The sequence below is a fragment of the Pleurodeles waltl genome, chromosome 1_2 (genome assembly GCF_031143425.1).
Source record: "Pleurodeles waltl isolate 20211129_DDA chromosome 1_2, aPleWal1.hap1.20221129, whole genome shotgun sequence".
In the NCBI taxonomy this organism is placed as follows: Eukaryota; Metazoa; Chordata; class Amphibia; order Caudata; family Salamandridae; genus Pleurodeles; species Pleurodeles waltl.
Genome location: NC_090437.1, coordinates 1,146,888,232 through 1,146,905,251, shown reverse-complemented (window position 1 = coordinate 1,146,905,251; position 17,020 = coordinate 1,146,888,232). Strand labels below are relative to the sequence as shown.

Below are 17,020 nucleotides of genomic sequence, written 5' to 3'. Positions count from 1 at the left end.
GTTGATTCCCAGCATTGTCTTGATCTCTGATCCTGTGTTTTGAGTTTGTTCCATGTGGTTCCAGCCGGATGGCTCGCGATTGAGACTGAGCGTTCATGATCTGTTGCTGTTTGGAGTTGGCCCTTCCAGTGAGGCTTCCTGGGGGCATAACTGAGTGGCTAAATAGATCTGGGTAGTGGGCATTTGTGAATCACAGATCAGCTTGTGTTGGGTGAGATTCACCCCAAGTTTTTGGGGAGAACTTGCAGATGACATAATTATTAATTCATGTTTACTGGCGGGCTGTAAAGATTTTAAAATGTTGACAGTATATCTTGAAGCACCGCTAGTTTATCAATGACAGGGCCACAGTAACATTGCTCTTGGTTTGTTGTGAAACCTGCCTGGGATTTCACTATTAGAGATGATAGAATCCCCATTTTTTTAAATGTATTTATTTCTGCAATTTGTTCTGCCATTAGGTTCATGATGTCGATCTGTGTCTCCAGCTTATCAGACTGGAAGTTTAGGACTTCAATGGATGATTGGAGCGATGCAAGTAGGCTGTCCCATCACTGCGGTGTGTTTGATTATTGACTGTGTGCATGATTAAGTACTTGGATTGGGTCTTGCCAACTAGCTTGGTCACTCTTTACGGTCCTGCCTAGGTGTACATCGCAGTGAGTGAGGAGTTAGAAATGTCCAAAAATCAGAGTAGATCTGTATTACCCTAGGCAGGGACATTTCCAGCGCACAATCCCCTTTTTCATGCTCTGATGGTGGAACCGCCTTAATTTCACATGCACTACAAAAATGTACTACCGGTTTTTGGGTTGTGTTGCCTGGTACTGGACTTCACAGGTACTTCATAGGATGGGTTTCTTTGATATTGATAGTTTTAACTTCTAGGGCCTGTATCAGGTCGGTTTTGTTTGAGAGTAAAACCAAAGTTTGTCTGTGTGAGGTTGCTGGCAGAAGACAAGCAGCTATGGGATCCTGGGCAGTAACATGAGTTGAGTTGAGGACAGAATATAAATGTCTTTGTTTATCATTGAGACCAATGGACTTGTCCTGTTGTTTCTAGAGTTTTTACAAAACCAGGGGGGGTAACATGATTGTGTGATGTGAGGTCTTGTTTAGTTGCTGTCAGATCTCTCTGTTTATAGGCAGACTGTGGCATTTGATGTGTACCACTTGTTTCCACTGTGATACTCCTCTTAAGTGGGCACTGCACAACACTGGACCAGAATACCTCAATAGACGGGCTCTCCTACACCACGAACCATCAGCTCCGCTCTGCCGACCTAGCAAACATTCCACGCATCCACAGAACTACATCCGGCGGCAGATCTTTCTCACACCTTGCCACCAAGACATGGAACACTCTTCCCACCCACCTGCGCCAGACCAAGGACCTCCTTACCTTTAGGAGACATCTCAAGACCTGGCGGTTCGAGCAGTAGCAGGCCCCTCTCCTCCCCTCCCCAGCACCTTGAGACCTTCCCCGGGTGAGTAGTGCGCTTTATAAATCTCTTGATTGATTGATTATATGACTGGGAAGGGCTGAGGCATTGTCTGGGACTGCATACATTACAGCCATTGTATCTTTCAAGAAGGGAAGCAGTTTCCGGGTACTAATCCTTGGTGAGGGGGACTCCATCCGGGTGATTTTATTTGTGATTGTTCTCCTGCTGTCTGCTTCGAGGTGGGCTTCTTGTGTGACTTGTTTTTAATTGGCAGATGATTTCAATCACATCTCATATTCCTTCTTTTGAGCTCAACTGTTTGAGGGTAGACATGTGCGCCTGCTCCGTACACCTGTTACATGTTTAGATTGAGTTGCACAAGCCTGCATGTGGAGGTAAGAGTTTGAAGTAGGGGGAGGGACGGAGAACTTCACCCAGCCACAAGCCGGACAAGGCCTAGCTTGGCAGCTTCCGTGATGTGGGGCTGAACCTGCGTACAGGGAGCCTAGCGCTTCCCGTACGCTGCTGGACCCCTTGCTGTTGCTATATGATGCAATGCCGGGTATTGTGCCAGGGAAACCCTGGACTCTTCTGGGCTTCTCTAGGTCTAATGGGTCTTCAGGGTCTTCTGGGACACTCCTGCGTCGCCTCTCCTCTCTGGTTGGCCCCTCTTCTAAAAGGAAGATGGGAGGTAGAGCATGCAGCAGGGGGAGCTGGAACAAAGTTGTGCTGAGTCAGGGCAATTAGGCCGGGTTGGATTAGGAGGCCAGGCAGCAATGAGCAAGCCACCAGGGCCACCAAGAAAGGCAGTCTGGCAGTCACAGCCAGCCAGCGCTTTCTCCGGCGTAACAGTGCTCCGACAGCTTAGGGCCACAGCCACAACCGCACTGCTATCTCCGCTTTGTCCGCTGCAACCACAGGCTTGACCACTGCGGCCCGCCATCAGCAGTGCTGTCAGCGTCGTAAGCACTGCACCGTTACGAGCGGCAACAGGCCGAGCCTGATGGACAGGTGGTGGGGTCAGGGCAAGTGGCGGCCAAGCTAGCGGTAGCAGCTGCAGCAGTGACAGGCTCTGCCCCTTCCGCCTCACGTTAGCATCTCAAGTCTGCAATTGCAAGCCCACCAATGATGAGGGAGTACTTCGCAATAGACTTACAAATTAGACTATGCCACAGACCAACTGTAATGGACCACCTGTTGGCTAACATCTGCCCAGACCAAGAACATGCAAAAGTGTTTGCCATACTCCATTCCCCGAGATAATACACTTGCTGATGTTGCCAACAACATGGCTTGCGCAGAATTACAAGCTCAGGGAAACAGACACACAGCTGGAACAGATATGTGGCTCCCAAACAGCATAGATATCCATATACACCACAGCTCCTGCTATGGTCAAGCCCACCCCTTCAATCTCCTGCTGGCACATGTGACAAAAGCGTGGACAACAGAAGATGTCAAAATAATGGGCGACTTATACATGCACGGGACGATTCAGACATACCAAGACCTACAAGATTCTTTCCTCTTAGGACCAGGACAACTCATCACTTACAATGCAATTGTGAAATACTGTGGTGAACGTGGGCAAAGAAGGGATGAAACCCCCCCTCCCCACCCCCGGTCGCATGGCCTCAAGTTACTACTCACGCACTGATGAGCTAAGAGAATAGTAACATTGCTATGTAACTCTCTAATGACACAGCATGCTGCCTTGAGAAGACATTTGAAAAGGGGCTGGAGACAAAATATAGGAGAGGTTATCCCTGATGAACAATGGTCCAAAATAAAGGGATTTGTTCGCACTTGGCAGTCATATCCGATGTACATCCCACCTCAAGAGCATCACCACTAAGCCCTGTTCCACTGCGAGTGCTGCACTGAGCATGAGTGATACTGTGCCATGCTGCATAGGAAATGTAAGTGGACTGTAAAATAACAACAACAAAAAAACACACAATATGTGAATCCTGCCCATCTCCTGCACCCTCTTTGCCACCACCCACTGATCTTGTGGGCTAAGTCAATGAGACAAATACACAGTGAATGGTGGGGTGTAGTAAAGCAAGATCAATTGACAAGACAGAACAGTGGTTTGTATGGGTAACTGCACACTCAGAGGCCACCGTGTATTTAGCTAATTGTACAAAGGGGGTTCCCCTAATGCCAATATTGGTATCACATGAATCTATAATGATCTGTATGCTATGTTACGAGCACATGAGACACGCTGTTTGTTTATCCTCAATTTGAAAAATGAGTAAATATATGAAGTATGTAGAGGCTGCACGGATTGATTCTAATTTCTCCAGGTACTCCCCTGATACTGGTTTCCTGAGATTGCCAGGACGAAGCACACGTTTTCAGGATGAGAGGGTATGGGGCATTAAAAACGGATTATTGTTTATGGTGGGTTACCATCTCAAAAAAGGAACCGTAAGCTTTCTGCTGAAGTCCCTAATGGAGTCAAGAAAAGGAGACATCAAATGGCTACTGCTGAGAAGAGTATTGTAGGAGAGGTTGAGACAGAAAACTATACAGACAGAATGTTTCTAACCCTGCTCTCAGCACTTAATCTGCAATGCTGCATCTGCCTTGCTAGTGTTGATGGCTTCTCCTTTGTGAATAGACCAATCAGTAGAATTCAGGGTCAGTTAAACACCACAGAAGGTCTGCTCCATAAAAGTGACTTTACCTAGTGAGCCAGAACCCAGTTACAAGCCAGGCAAGGTCAGTGTGAGGTGCTAATTAAAATGTCAAGTTTATGAAGTGTGTATATTAGCAGCTTTCTGGAAAAACCTGAACAGTGGCAGCTACACTACTAAAAACTGCAAGAGTGCGATAAAAAATAGCAAAGCATGCTTCCTGATGGAATTGTGAAAGATTACAAAGGAAACGGACAGCAGTAATATGGAAAATTCTCAAGTGATGGCTGTGATATTTTAGAAACATGCAAAGTTTGTGAACAAGGCATTTCCAAGATAAGCCTACTGTACTAGTTGGAGAATTAGGGAAAGTAATGCTGTACTAATTAGGGAATAATGGAAACTATTAACTGAAACAGTGGGAAATAAGTTGATTGGTTTTGCAGCTTGTTTTTTCTCCATTTTGCACCGCTGGAGTTCCGATTTCTAACGTGGGCTGCTAAACAGAACTGTCACATGTGCTCTTCCATAATGGTGTGCCTTACTTCTCATGAGTGCAGCTCCTGCTACTGAAGCAACGGCCTATTGGCGTCTCACGTAGACAGGAGAGAATTATTTCATATTAGTAAGTATCTCATTTCGAGGCAATAGCAACGTGGAGTCCACACGGTCCTAAACACCTGGATCTATTATGGAACAGTGAAGCAGAAAAGTCTTCCCCATAATTCAAGGGAAATGTAATGCAGCTTACAAACATACACTGTCCAGCAGTCCTGCCCACAGCTCCAAAGAATAAACGTATTTTACTAATTAATTTGGAACTCAGAAATGGTAAATCTTACAAGCAGAACTTCCTACAGTTCCATTATGGAATTATCACAGTTTGCTCAGAAAGGTAATTGTGAAAGCTTGGTGATCAGAGTATGTTAAATGATGGTTCATGGAACTTGCAAAGTGTGGTACCCGGAACATAATGGAAAACTGCAACGTGTGCCAAGATCCCAATATAAATTGCTCTTATATCCTAATCATACACAACTCTATTGGGCTATTGTGCTGTAATATGCTTTGCATGGCACATTCTCACACATTCTTGGGTAGAACACAATTTTCCTCCTGCATCCTCCCATTGTGTTTTTTATATCCCACCATGTTTGACCAATGTTAAATTGTTTTCTTCTTCATTTACTATAAGGTTCATGGAGTTTACCATTGAACCCTCCACATATTTACCAATGCTACTTGAATAATGTGCATTAAATTATCGTTTAGCTTTAAGGTCCTCATTACGAGAGGTCTGGTGAAGATTGTGATATTTATGGAACCTCTTGAATTTGCCACTGCAGAGGGCAGAATAAATGTATATTAAATGATTGAGGAATAGAATGCAGATTGCACATTCTGCACCTGTTCCAGTATTTAGTGTGCATTTTTCCCCATGTTAAAGCCAGGCAGATTTGACCTACTGAAATTTAACAGGGTATGCAAACTTTATTGCACACAGAATTTACTGGGCATGTGAGAGTCACATAACTTTCAATTCCAGTCCCAACACAAACAAAGGTTTGCACGGTGTTCGGAATTATCCATACCACTCTTAATCAAGGCATATATGTACAACAGGATTTAAGTGGTAATGTGCCCAAGCCATCTTGCTAAATTCTATTTTAATTTCTAACTTTAAGTACCAATGTTACTGCTCTTATGTATTGTGAAATGGACAATTTGCAACCAATACCCTCCCCCCCCCCCAAAAAAAAAAAAGTATAATATACAAAGATCTAACTTTAGGCATAAGAAAGTTTATCTAAAACACCATTAAATAGTACAATAATAATAATATACCATAAGTATATCGGAATTACAATATCAAACACAGAAAACATACGAAAATGATATGCTTGTAACAACCATACATTTTAGAAAGTAAGAATAGTTGAAGTCTGTTGCATAACTCACTTCTCTCTTCCTTCACCAACAACAGCAATTCTCTTGCTATCCTCCGTCCAAGCAATGTCCTTAATTTTGCCAGCAAAAGGCTGATATTCATATTTCAGCAGATGTTCCTTCTGTGTGGTATCCCAGATTCTAAGCTTCCCGGAGAGATCTGGCAAGAAACAAGAAGTGCGTTACTTCTCTCTATATTCATAATATTTATTTTATAGCGAGACAAGTATATGGCCCTGTGGCCTGCCAGACTGCTTAGCTCCAAGTTTGGATAGTCAATAGTATGTTAGATAACGTTTAAAGAAAAGCAAAAGGGCAGGCTAAAAACTATGTACATAAGGGAGCCCAAATGGCCTTAAATAATCACTGCATCTCACAATCAGTTATGAGTTGAAGGTTGGGTTTGACCAATCAGCTTTCAGTTGTTCGTCCGAGCATGTGGCCTTGTTATGCTCTAAACAACGCCCATTCCTGAACCTGGGACTATACTAGCAGAATCGGTCCAATATTTTTCTACTCACAATACCTCAGGTGGCTAAATATCATTGTTTTACCAAATTAATGTTGGACAAGATGTAAGTAAAGTTAGCTGCAGTGCATCTTGACAAAGGGTCTAGTTAGCTGATGGTACTATGGACTGCATTTGTATAGAGGAAGGATAGGTGTTAACTACAAAGAGGTTCTTTACCTTGGTGTCAGGGGTTTGTCTTTTGCCACAATTACCAGCCAAGTTTATAGTACAATAATGATTGTATTATCACCTACAAAAAGCACGTTTGTTTTGACTCACTAAGGCAAAGGTGCAGTTTCCCCATTCTATAACAGACTTGGAGTCTGCACTTTGGCATGTCCACCTGGCCCTTGGGTTTGAGATCTATCAACTGGATTTGTAAGAGGCATTTTGATTATCTGTTTCGGGGAGAGTGTAAGTTTTAAAAATATGGGGCACGACGAAGGAGCACTGACCATCCCATATGATACAATTTTTATTGAGTTGATACAATTTTTGTATGCGTTACAGGCCAATCACATCAACCTTGTGCATAAATCAGTCAGTTACCAAAAAATCATATAGCCACAGGTTTTTGCTCTGCACTATTAGTTCTTTAACATTTAAATTTCTCCCCCCTCCACCCAGATTGGAGCTATGTCTGAATCAATACCAAATGTTTATAGTCTATTGTTGAATCTGAATCTTTACTAGTGGACTTGTAGAAGATTATTGTGTTCCACAAACTTTGAGATATATGTATTTATTCATAGAAAAAAAAAGAAAAACAAATCTGTTGCAGGGATGTTAAGGTTAGGTTCTGAATTCACTCGTACAAAACCATAGAAATTCAGCCTTGAGTGTTTGCTCTGATTTGGCACCCCCCCCCTTTTTTTTTTTTTTTTAAATACATCTAAAAAATCCGCCAATCCTGATTTGCAGATTTTTTTAGAGATTTTTTTTCTCCCCTGGGAGGGACCCCTAGACCAAGGCCAGGGACTTAGGGTGACCCTACTACCCTGGCCCCTTTTCTTTTTTTCTTTCCCCCCAACTTTCTGAAGCAGAGTCCCAACACAGCTGGCAAACCTTCCTTGTAGAAGTGTTGGCAGCCAATCAGATATCAGCACGTGGCCAGCTGGATCTACGGAGGATGAGTAATATTTTCTTTACCTTTAACATCCCTAAAACTACTGAACGAATTTAAACCAAATTACAAAAAGCACAATCTGCGCAACAAGACTGACCTTCCTGCCAAATTTGGTGCAATTCCATTCAGTAGTTTGGGCTGTAGCCGTGTCTAAATATCCTATGGAAAATGAATGGAGAAAACACATTTTGGGTCCAACCTCCTATCACCCTCCCCCTATCCCAGTTTATTTCAGCCCTGCTTGACAGATCATCACAAAAAAAAATTGTGCATGCAGCTGAACCGACTGAAGTATACGTTTTGAAAATTTTGTGAAGATTCGGCAAGTGGCGCCAAAGTTATTGGCAAAAAAAAAAAAAGCTCTTAGTATGGAAACTACGTCCTAACCATAACTACCTACTGGCGACCACCAGTAGGGCAGACGGATAGATAGATATCTCTTTCGCCCACACCTGAGGGAACCCCCACCCCCCAACTTCAAAGGAGGTGGAACAGCAGGTGACGGAGCATCCTCGGCACACATGTAATTAATCATCCAAAGAATCTCTGATCACAAACCACACAGTGTAGATTTCCTTTAATACTCTTTGAGCTAGTGTCCCAAATAGTTAAAATTACACTGTAGTTAATGACAAGCTAAGAATTGTAAATCTTGAAGGACCTCGAGTTCCAAAGATTCTTGTATGCGAGTCAAAGCTGCACACAAGGGAGGGAGCTAGCAAACACAGGCACTTTCATAAAAAAAAATTAAGCTATAGGATAGTGAGTAAAATAGAAGCCATTCAATCAAAAGGATACTAAAGAGGCTGTGCTTCAGTCAGCACCTCCATGGGGTAGTTTTTGCACAAACCTTTGCTATAATGTGCATGAATGATCTGGAACAGAAAGTCATTCTCTGACACCAATCCTTTCAAAGCACATATTGACGTCTGGGAGAGCATAAAGATGACAGCTTCATGATTTGGAAGGATGGCGTAGAATCCCTATTAAACCAGGAAGAATTGTGTTGGATTCTATTTTTGGACACTTTGGACACACAGGTCTAAATCGTGAGGATGATCGGACATCCTTGATTTAAAATGAAATGATGATCTAGCCTTTGTTGTTCTTTTCACAATGTGCATATGTTTTTGTTAGACTGTCTCATTTGTGATACATTGTCCCAAGTATTTTGGTGCATGTGTACTTCTGCTGTTTTATTTTAGGTTTGTTAATGGCTTTTAAACTAATCACAAATGCCACTCACTACTTCTGTCTTATCAGTCCCTGGGCTTAATCCATATTCAGTTTCTTCATTTCAGTTCTTGGTCCTTCCTCTCTATCACCTACATTAACCAGCATGTTGCACGGTCACACTCCCCCTTGAGAACTCATTGTCCTAATATGCCTTTATACTGGTGGTGCTTCTCCATTTATGGGCTGATTCGAGGCCTATGAAGGAATACGGCAACTTTGTGACCCACAGCCCACACACTTCCCACTTCAAGATGATTGGAGATTTCCCCACCCCTCACCCCAATGGGTATCCAGCATGTTTCCAGCTCAAGGTAGTTTCTCTCATGCTACTGCACACTCTCTCCTTCAACAGTATTACCCATTATGAGGGTTTTAAGCACCTACTCTATCCATTCTTTTTGTAGGCCATTCCAGACCACTCTTTTCTTCAGCCTTGTCACCAAAGAACTCCTCCTTTAGCAACTGAATCACTCTTCATAATGTGAGTACAGTCTCGTGAGTGTTGCATATTCATTGTACTGGGTCACTTTTCTTTTTCTTACCCTCAGTCTAATAACCATTGCACTTATATTTCAGCTCTCTCTCGGACTTGTATCTCCCAGAGACCTAATGATGATTCTGGGATTGAAACACTGTTGACTTTAAAAAACACAGACCCTATATGACTCTTGAGAACTTTCTACAATGGGCATGCTGTGCTTGTGTTTGTTGATCACGATTTATCACTTGAGTGCATCACCTCAAATGAGAGCGCCAAGCATGTTTGCTGTGCACCAATATACGCTACACCACTGTGTCTTGAAATTGTTTATTGTAATTTGTATTCACCATTTGGTTCTTTGCATCAAAAGTATTGTTACTAGGGACCAGTATATTTTTTTGTTATATGCTTCAGTCGAGTGGGAAACAAGACTAGAAGGGCAAGCCATCAAACAAGAAACCAGCATATGAATGAGACTAAAGGCAACCATTAGTATGCAATTGGTGGGCTGTGCGCCACTATAAATTGACAAAAGTTGTACATCTTGTGTGGTCTGGTAGACAAGACCTAAACACAGAAAGACAAAAATCAGAAAAGAGGAAGTGGAAGAAAAATCGATACAAATGAATTCCCTGAATTTTGTAATTCTAACATTCTGCTTTTACAACACAATAACAGTGTCAGAGAGTTCAATCCTGCAAAGCCTATTAACATTAACCCCTTCTGTGCCTTGGACGAGATGATCTCGTCCAAGGCTACAGTTCCCCTGTGCCTTGGACGAGATCATCTCGTCCTAGGCACAGGGGAACTTGGGGGCATGCTAGCGCGCCCCCCGTGCACCCCCCCCCCCCCCCCCCCCCAAGTCGAGGATGGAAGGGGAAGACCTTCCCCTTACACCCCCGACCCCCCCCCCACCCCCCCCCCTGTGACGTCAGCGCGCGCTGATGTGTCACAGGGGCCTCCCTAGTCGCGCTGGAAGCTCTGCTTCCAGCGCGATTGAAAAAGAAATGCGAAAGCATTTATTTTTCAATCACTGGGAGGCCCGGAGGGGCTTCAAAGGGAAGGAAAAGTATTTCCTTCCCTTTGAAGTCCCTCCGAGGGTTTCAAAAGCCGGATTGCTTGCAATCCGGCTTTTGAAACCCCACTAGACACCAGGGATTTTTTTTTTTTTTATTGAAAGTGACAAAAGGGAGCGACCCCTTGGGCAAGGGTCGCTCCCAGGGGGGGCATTTTTTTGAGAAGGCATTTTTTTTAGAAGGCCTTTTCTGCCCCCCCTGGGGGCAGATCGGCCTTATTAGGCCAATCTGCCCCCAGGGGGGGCAGATCGGCCTTATTAGGCCGATCTGCCCCCAGGGGGGGCAGAAACCTCTAGGCACCAGGGACCATTTTTTTATTTTTTTTTGTTTCATTTTTTTTTTTTTTTGGTGGGGAGCGACCCCTTAGGCAAGGGTCGCTCCCCTTGGGGGAAAATTATATTTTGGCCATTTCTGCCCCCCTTGGGGGCAGATTGGCCTATTTTGATGAGGCCAATCTGCCCCCAAGGGGGGTAGAAACCACTAGACACCAGGGATTTTTATTTTTTTTATTGTTATTGACAAAAGGGAGCGACCCCTTGGGCAAGGGTCGCTCCCAGGGGGGGCATATTTTCAGGAAGGCCTTTTCTGCCCCCCCGGGGGCAGAAACCTCTAGGCACCAGGGACCTTTTTTTTTTTGTTTGTTTTTTGTGTTATATATTTTTTTTTTTGGTGGGGAGCGACCCCTTAGGCAAGGGTCGCTCCCCTTGGGGGAAAATTATATTTTGGCCATTTCTGCCCCCCTTGGGGGCAGATTGGCCTATTTTGATGAGGCCAATCAGCCCCCAAGGGGGGTAGAAACCACTAGACACCAGGGAGTTTTTTCTTTGCGTGAATTTCACGCAAAGGGAGCGACCCCTTAGGCAAGGGTCGCTCCCTGGGGGGGGGAGGGCAATTTATTTAAGGCCATTTTTGCCCCCCCTGGGGGCAGATCGGCCTATTATTAGGCCGATCTGGCCCCAGGGGGGGAAGAAACCTCTAGGCGCCAGGGCAATTTTTTTTTTGTGTTTTTTTTTTTTTGTTGTTTCTTTTTTTAGAGATGTGGAGCGACCCATCAGGCAAGGGTCGCTCCCCTGGGGGGCAAATTGTATTTAGACCATTTCTGCCCCCCTGGGGGCAGATTGGCCAATTTTAGGTCAATCTGCCCCCAAGGGGGCAGAAACCACTAGGCACCGGGGATTTGTTTTTTGGCGCCAATGTCACGCAGGGGGAGCGACCCCGTAGGCAAGGGTCGCTCCCGGGGGGGGGTGTGGGGGTTGGGGCGTCAAATTAATTTTAGGCCATTTCTGCCCCCCCCCGGGGGACAGATCGGCCTAATATTAGGCCGAACTGCCCCCGGGGGGGGCAGAACCCTCTAGGCGCCAGGGCAATTTTTTTTTTTTGTGTTTTTTTTTGTTGTTGTTTCTTTTTTTAGAGATGGGGAGCGACCCATCAGGCAAGGGTCGCTCCCCTGGGGGGGGGGCAAATTGTATTTAGACCATTTCTGCCCCCCTGGGGGCAGATTGGCCAATTTTAGGTCAATCTGCCCCCAAGGGGGCAGAAACCACTAGGCACCGGGGATTTGTTTTTTGGCGCCAATGTCACGCAGGGGGAGCGACCCCGTAGGCAAGGGTCGCTCCCGGGGGGGGGGAGGGCAATTTATTTAAGGCCATTTTTGCCCCCCCTGGGGGCAGATCGGCCTATTATTAGGCCGATCTGGCCCCAGGGGGGGAAGAAACCTCTAGGCGCCAGGGCAATTTTTTTTTTGTGTTTTTTTTTTTTTGTTGTTTCTTTTTTTAGAGATGGGGAGCGACCCATCAGGCAAGGGTCGCTCCCATGGGGGGCAAATTGTATTTAGACCATTTCTGCCCCCCCTGGGGGCAGATTGGCCAATTTTAGGTCAATCTGCCCCCAAGGGGGCAGAAACCACTAGGCACCGGGGATTTGTTTTTTGGCGCCAATGTCACGCAGGGGGAGCGACCCCGTAGGCAAGGGTCGCTCCCGGGGGGGGGGGTGGGGGTTGGGGCGTCAAATTAATTTTAGGCCATTTCTGCCCCCCCCGGGGGACAGATCGGCCTAATATTAGGCCGAACTGCCCCGGGGGGGGGCAGAACCCTCTAGGCGCCAGGGCAATTTTTTTTTTGTGTTTTTTTTTCTGTTGTTTCTTTTTTTAGAGATGGGGAGCGACCCATCAGGCAAGGGTCGCTCCCCTGGGGGGGCAAATTGTATTTAGACCATTTCTGCCCCCCTGGGGGCAGATTGGCCAATTTTAGGTCAATCTGCCCCCAAGGGGGCAGAAACCACTAGGCACCGGGGATTTGTTTTTTGGCGCCAATGTCACGCAGGGGGAGCGACCCCGTAGGCAAGGGTCGCTCCCGGGGGGGGGGGGGGGGGGGGGGGGGTGGCAAATTTATTTTAGGCCATTTCTGCCCCCCCCGTGGGACAGATCGGCCTATTATTAGGCCGAACTGCCCCCAGGGGGGGGCAGAACCCTCTAGGAGCCAGGGCAATTTTTTGTTTTGTGTTTTTTTTTTTTTTGTTTCTTTTTTTAGAGATGGGGAGCGACCCATCAGGCAAGGGTCGCTCCCCTGGGGGGGGCAAATTGTATTTAGACCATTTCTGCCCCCCTGGGGGCAGATTGGCCAATTTTAGGTCAATCTGCCCCCAAGGGGGCAGAAACCACTAGGCACCGGGGATTTGTTTTTTGGCGCCAATGTCACGCAGGGGGAGCGACCCCGTAGGCAAGGGTCGCTCCCGGGGGGGGGGGGTGGCAAATTTATTTTAGGGCATTTCTGCCCCCCCCCTGGGGCCGGCTGAGCTACAGGCCAAACACCACAGGTAGGCACCTTGCAAAAAACACCTCTGTTTTCTGTGAAAAAATATGTTGTGTCCACATTGTGTTTTGGGCCATTTCCTTTTGTGGGCGCTAGGCCTACCCACAGAAGTGAGGTACCATTTTTATCGAGAGACTTAGGGGAACGCTGGGTGGAAGGAAATTTGTGGCTCCTCTCAGATTCCACAACTTTCTGTCACCGAAATGAGAGGAAAAAGTGTTTTTTGGGGCCAAATTTTGATGTTTGCAAAGGATTCTGGGTAACATAACCTGGTCAGAGCCCCGCAAGTCACCCCATCTTGGATTCCCCTGGGTTTCTAGTTTTCAAAAATGCACTGGTTTGCTAAGTTTCCTCAGGTGTCGGCTGAGCTACAGGCCAAAATCCACAGGTAGGCACTGCTTTTTATAAAAAAATGTGATGTGTCCACGTTGTGTTTTGGGCCCTTTCCTTTCGTGGGCGCTAGTCCTACCCACACAAGTGAGGTATCATTTTTATCGGGAGACTTGGGGGAACGCTGGGTAGAAGGACATTTGTGGCTCCTCTCAGATTCCAGAACTTTCTGCCACAGAAATGTGAGTAACGTGTATTTTTAGCCAAATTTTGAGGTTTGCAAAGGATTCTGGGTAACAGAACCTGGTCCGAGCCCCGCAAGTCACCCCTCCTTGGATTCCCCTAGGTCTCTAGTTTTCAGAAATGCACAGGTTTGGTAGGTTTCCCTAGGTGCCGGCTGAGCTACAGGCCAAAATCTACAGGTAGGCACTTCGCAAAAAACACCTCTGGTGTTTTCCAAAATTTAGGATGTGTCCACGTTGCGCTTTGGGGTGTTTCCTGTCGCCGGCGCTAGGCCTACCCACGCAAGTGAGGTATCATTTTTATCGGGAGACTTGGGGGAACATAGATTAGCAAAACAAGTGCTATTGCCCCTTGTCTTTCTCTACATTTTTTCCTTCCAAATATAGGAGAGTGTGTAAAAAAGACATCTATTTGAGAAATTCCCTATAATTCACATGCTTGTATGGTCACCCCGGAATTCAGAGATGTGCAAATAACCACTGCTCCTCAGCACCTTATCTTGTGCCATTTTTGGAAATGCAAAGGTTTTCTTGATAGCAATTTTTTACTCTTTATATTTCAGCAAATGAATTGCTGTATACCCGGTATAGAATGAAAACGCACTGCAGGGTGCAGCTCATTTATTGGCTCTGGGTTCCTCGGGTTCTTGATGAACCTACAAGCCCTATATATCCCCGCAACCAGAGGAGTCCAGCAGACGTAACGGTATATTGCTTTCCATAATCTGACATTGCAGGGAAAAGTTACAGAGTAAAACGTAGAGAAAAATTGATGTTTTTTTCACCTCAATTTCAATATTTTTCTTTTTCAGCTGTTATTTTCTGTAGGAAACCCTTGTAGGATCTACACAAATGACCCCTTGCTGAATTCAGAATTTTGTCTACTTTTCAGAAATGGTTAGGTTTCTGGGATCCAGCATTGGTTTCATGCCCATTCCTGTCACTGACTGGAAGGAGGCTGAAAGCACAAAAAATTGCAAAAATGGGGTATGCCCCAGTAAAAGGCCAAAATTGTGTTGAAAAATTGGGTTTTCTGATTCAAGTCTGCCTGTTCCTGAAAGCTAGGAAGCTGCTGAGTTTAGCACTACAAACCCTTTGTTGATGCCATTTTCAGGGGGAAATCCACAAGCCTTCTTCTGCAGCCACTTTTTCAATTTTTAAAAAAAAAAAAACGAATTTTTCACTGTATTTTGGCCAATTTCTTGGCCTCCTTCAAGGGAACCCACAAAGTCTGGGTACCTCTAGAATCCCTAGGATGTTGGAAAAAAAGGACGCAAATTTGGCTTGGTTAGCTTATGTGGACAAAAAGTTATGAGGGCCTAAGCGCGAACTGCCCCAAATAGGCAAAAAAAGGCCTGGCACAGGAGGGGGAAAAGGCCTGGCAGCGAAGGGGTTAAAGCATATAATAACCAGAGACTTAAGTAGCATGACATCATCTTTAGGAAAGAGCAGACATAAGATATATAAATAATTGAAGTCAGACACTCCCTTTAAGAATATACGGAGTGCACTATTGGGAATCATGGCTTTCCCTGCAGTGAAGGATGGTTCTAGAGTGTCCGTTACCTAACATTCAGAGCGGCTGTATAGAAGTGGACTGTTTATATACTGACATTGAAACTAGTTATTGAAAATATTGACTGTAAAGGATTCCACCAGGTTTTTCTGAAATTGCAGATTTTTCACATTTGCACACTCCGTTCGGTAAGAGAGAGGCCTCCAGTCTGTGTAATGACAATCAGGGTGTGTACATTATTGAAAAATTCCATCCTTAAAGTACTTTTTCCTCCAGTGTAAGTGATAACCAAGGCCAAAAGCTAGCCTTTTCACTTAAATTTGCTATCTGCCAGAGTTAAGGCCACTCACTCCAAACTACATCAAGATTAAGGTAGCAACAACAATGATTTGCCAGGATTGGCACGCCTTTTAATCATATTAAAATGAAATGCAGTGCCTGTGTTCATGAATCCAATGTTTCGTCAATGACATTTTTCAATTAGCTAGTATATTTTGTGCATGATGGGCTAACTAATTCTAAAGTTGGTCATGCCTCAACTAAGGTACTTTACTGAGCAGGCCTGCAGTTACCCTTCCTGACTTCAAAAAACAATTCCTCTAGTAACCTCAGAAAGAATGCGTTTGCTGGAGAGGCTAACACAAAACATTCTGATACTAAAAGTCATAGCGACAGAGTTAAATAGGATACACTCAACTAAATTACTTTCAAAACTATTCTGTTTCCGCTTTGAAGAAGATGCACAGGTGACAGGAGAATTTCCCACCCCATTGGACGGAGACGGAATATGTTTGTTAAAAGTAAAGCTAGGTGCAGTTAATGACAAAAAAAGGTCCTTATACAGACTGTAACCTACAAAGTGCTATGTCTAGGGCAATGCTATGTAACAGTGTAATTAATTGCCAAGTGTTAAAAATCACTTCTGTTCGGAACTAAAAGTGAATTTTTAGTCACTTAACATCTCCCAAACCTCTATAGATGCTAATGAGAAATATCCGTGAATAATTAAAGACACATTAGACTTTCATGCGGTAACTTTAGGGCAGATCACTTTAGAAGATCTTGGTTTGTTCACATATAGTATGGATGACTAAGGTCAACAACAGTGAACTAGAGTTCTGAACAGCTGAAAGATTGTTTTTACTTGTGAGGAATTTAAAATACTATGAATTGCATCAGCGAAAAATTCAATATGAGAATTGGTGTCGTCTTGCGGGCAGTGTGCTCCCTCCTGCCTGGATTGTTAGGCTCCTCCACGAGTCATCTGGCTGATGAGTCATGGGGTGCACCTGCATACTATGGAGTGGGACCTCAGTAGATATACTACAAGTGACATTTCAAGAACCTGCAACCTTCTGTAGAAGTCTGTCAAGAATCCAAGAACACATGTCTAAAAATGCAAGTACTAGCAGCATCAAGCTCTGCTGACAAACACTTTTATGCTTGTAGTTCAACAATATTATAAACTGCATTTATTATAATGCAACAGGTGCGGACTTGATCTAATGTGCCTTTTCTTCCCTACCCTTAATAATACAAAGGTATGCGGTCCAAGAAAGGAGGATAAGAAACAGAACGAGAATAGAATGTTTGACTTCAACAAGGAAATTTAAAATTTTGGGTGCATGGGGGTATTTAAAGTCAAGAAATAGACT

At 44.7% G+C, this 17,020-nt stretch overlaps 1 protein-coding gene across 1 annotated transcript in view; it reads right to left on the bottom strand.

Moving 5' to 3' along the window:
• Nucleotides 1-17,020, bottom strand: part of WDR1 (WD repeat domain 1) — a 220,473-nt gene that overhangs the window by 166,717 nt on the left and 36,736 nt on the right. Inside the window, exon 4 of the mRNA XM_069202820.1 lies at nt 6,050-6,197. Within this exon, the coding sequence (XP_069058921.1) occupies nt 6,050-6,197 (148 nt within the window). The remainder of the gene's footprint in view (nt 1-6,049; nt 6,198-17,020) is intronic.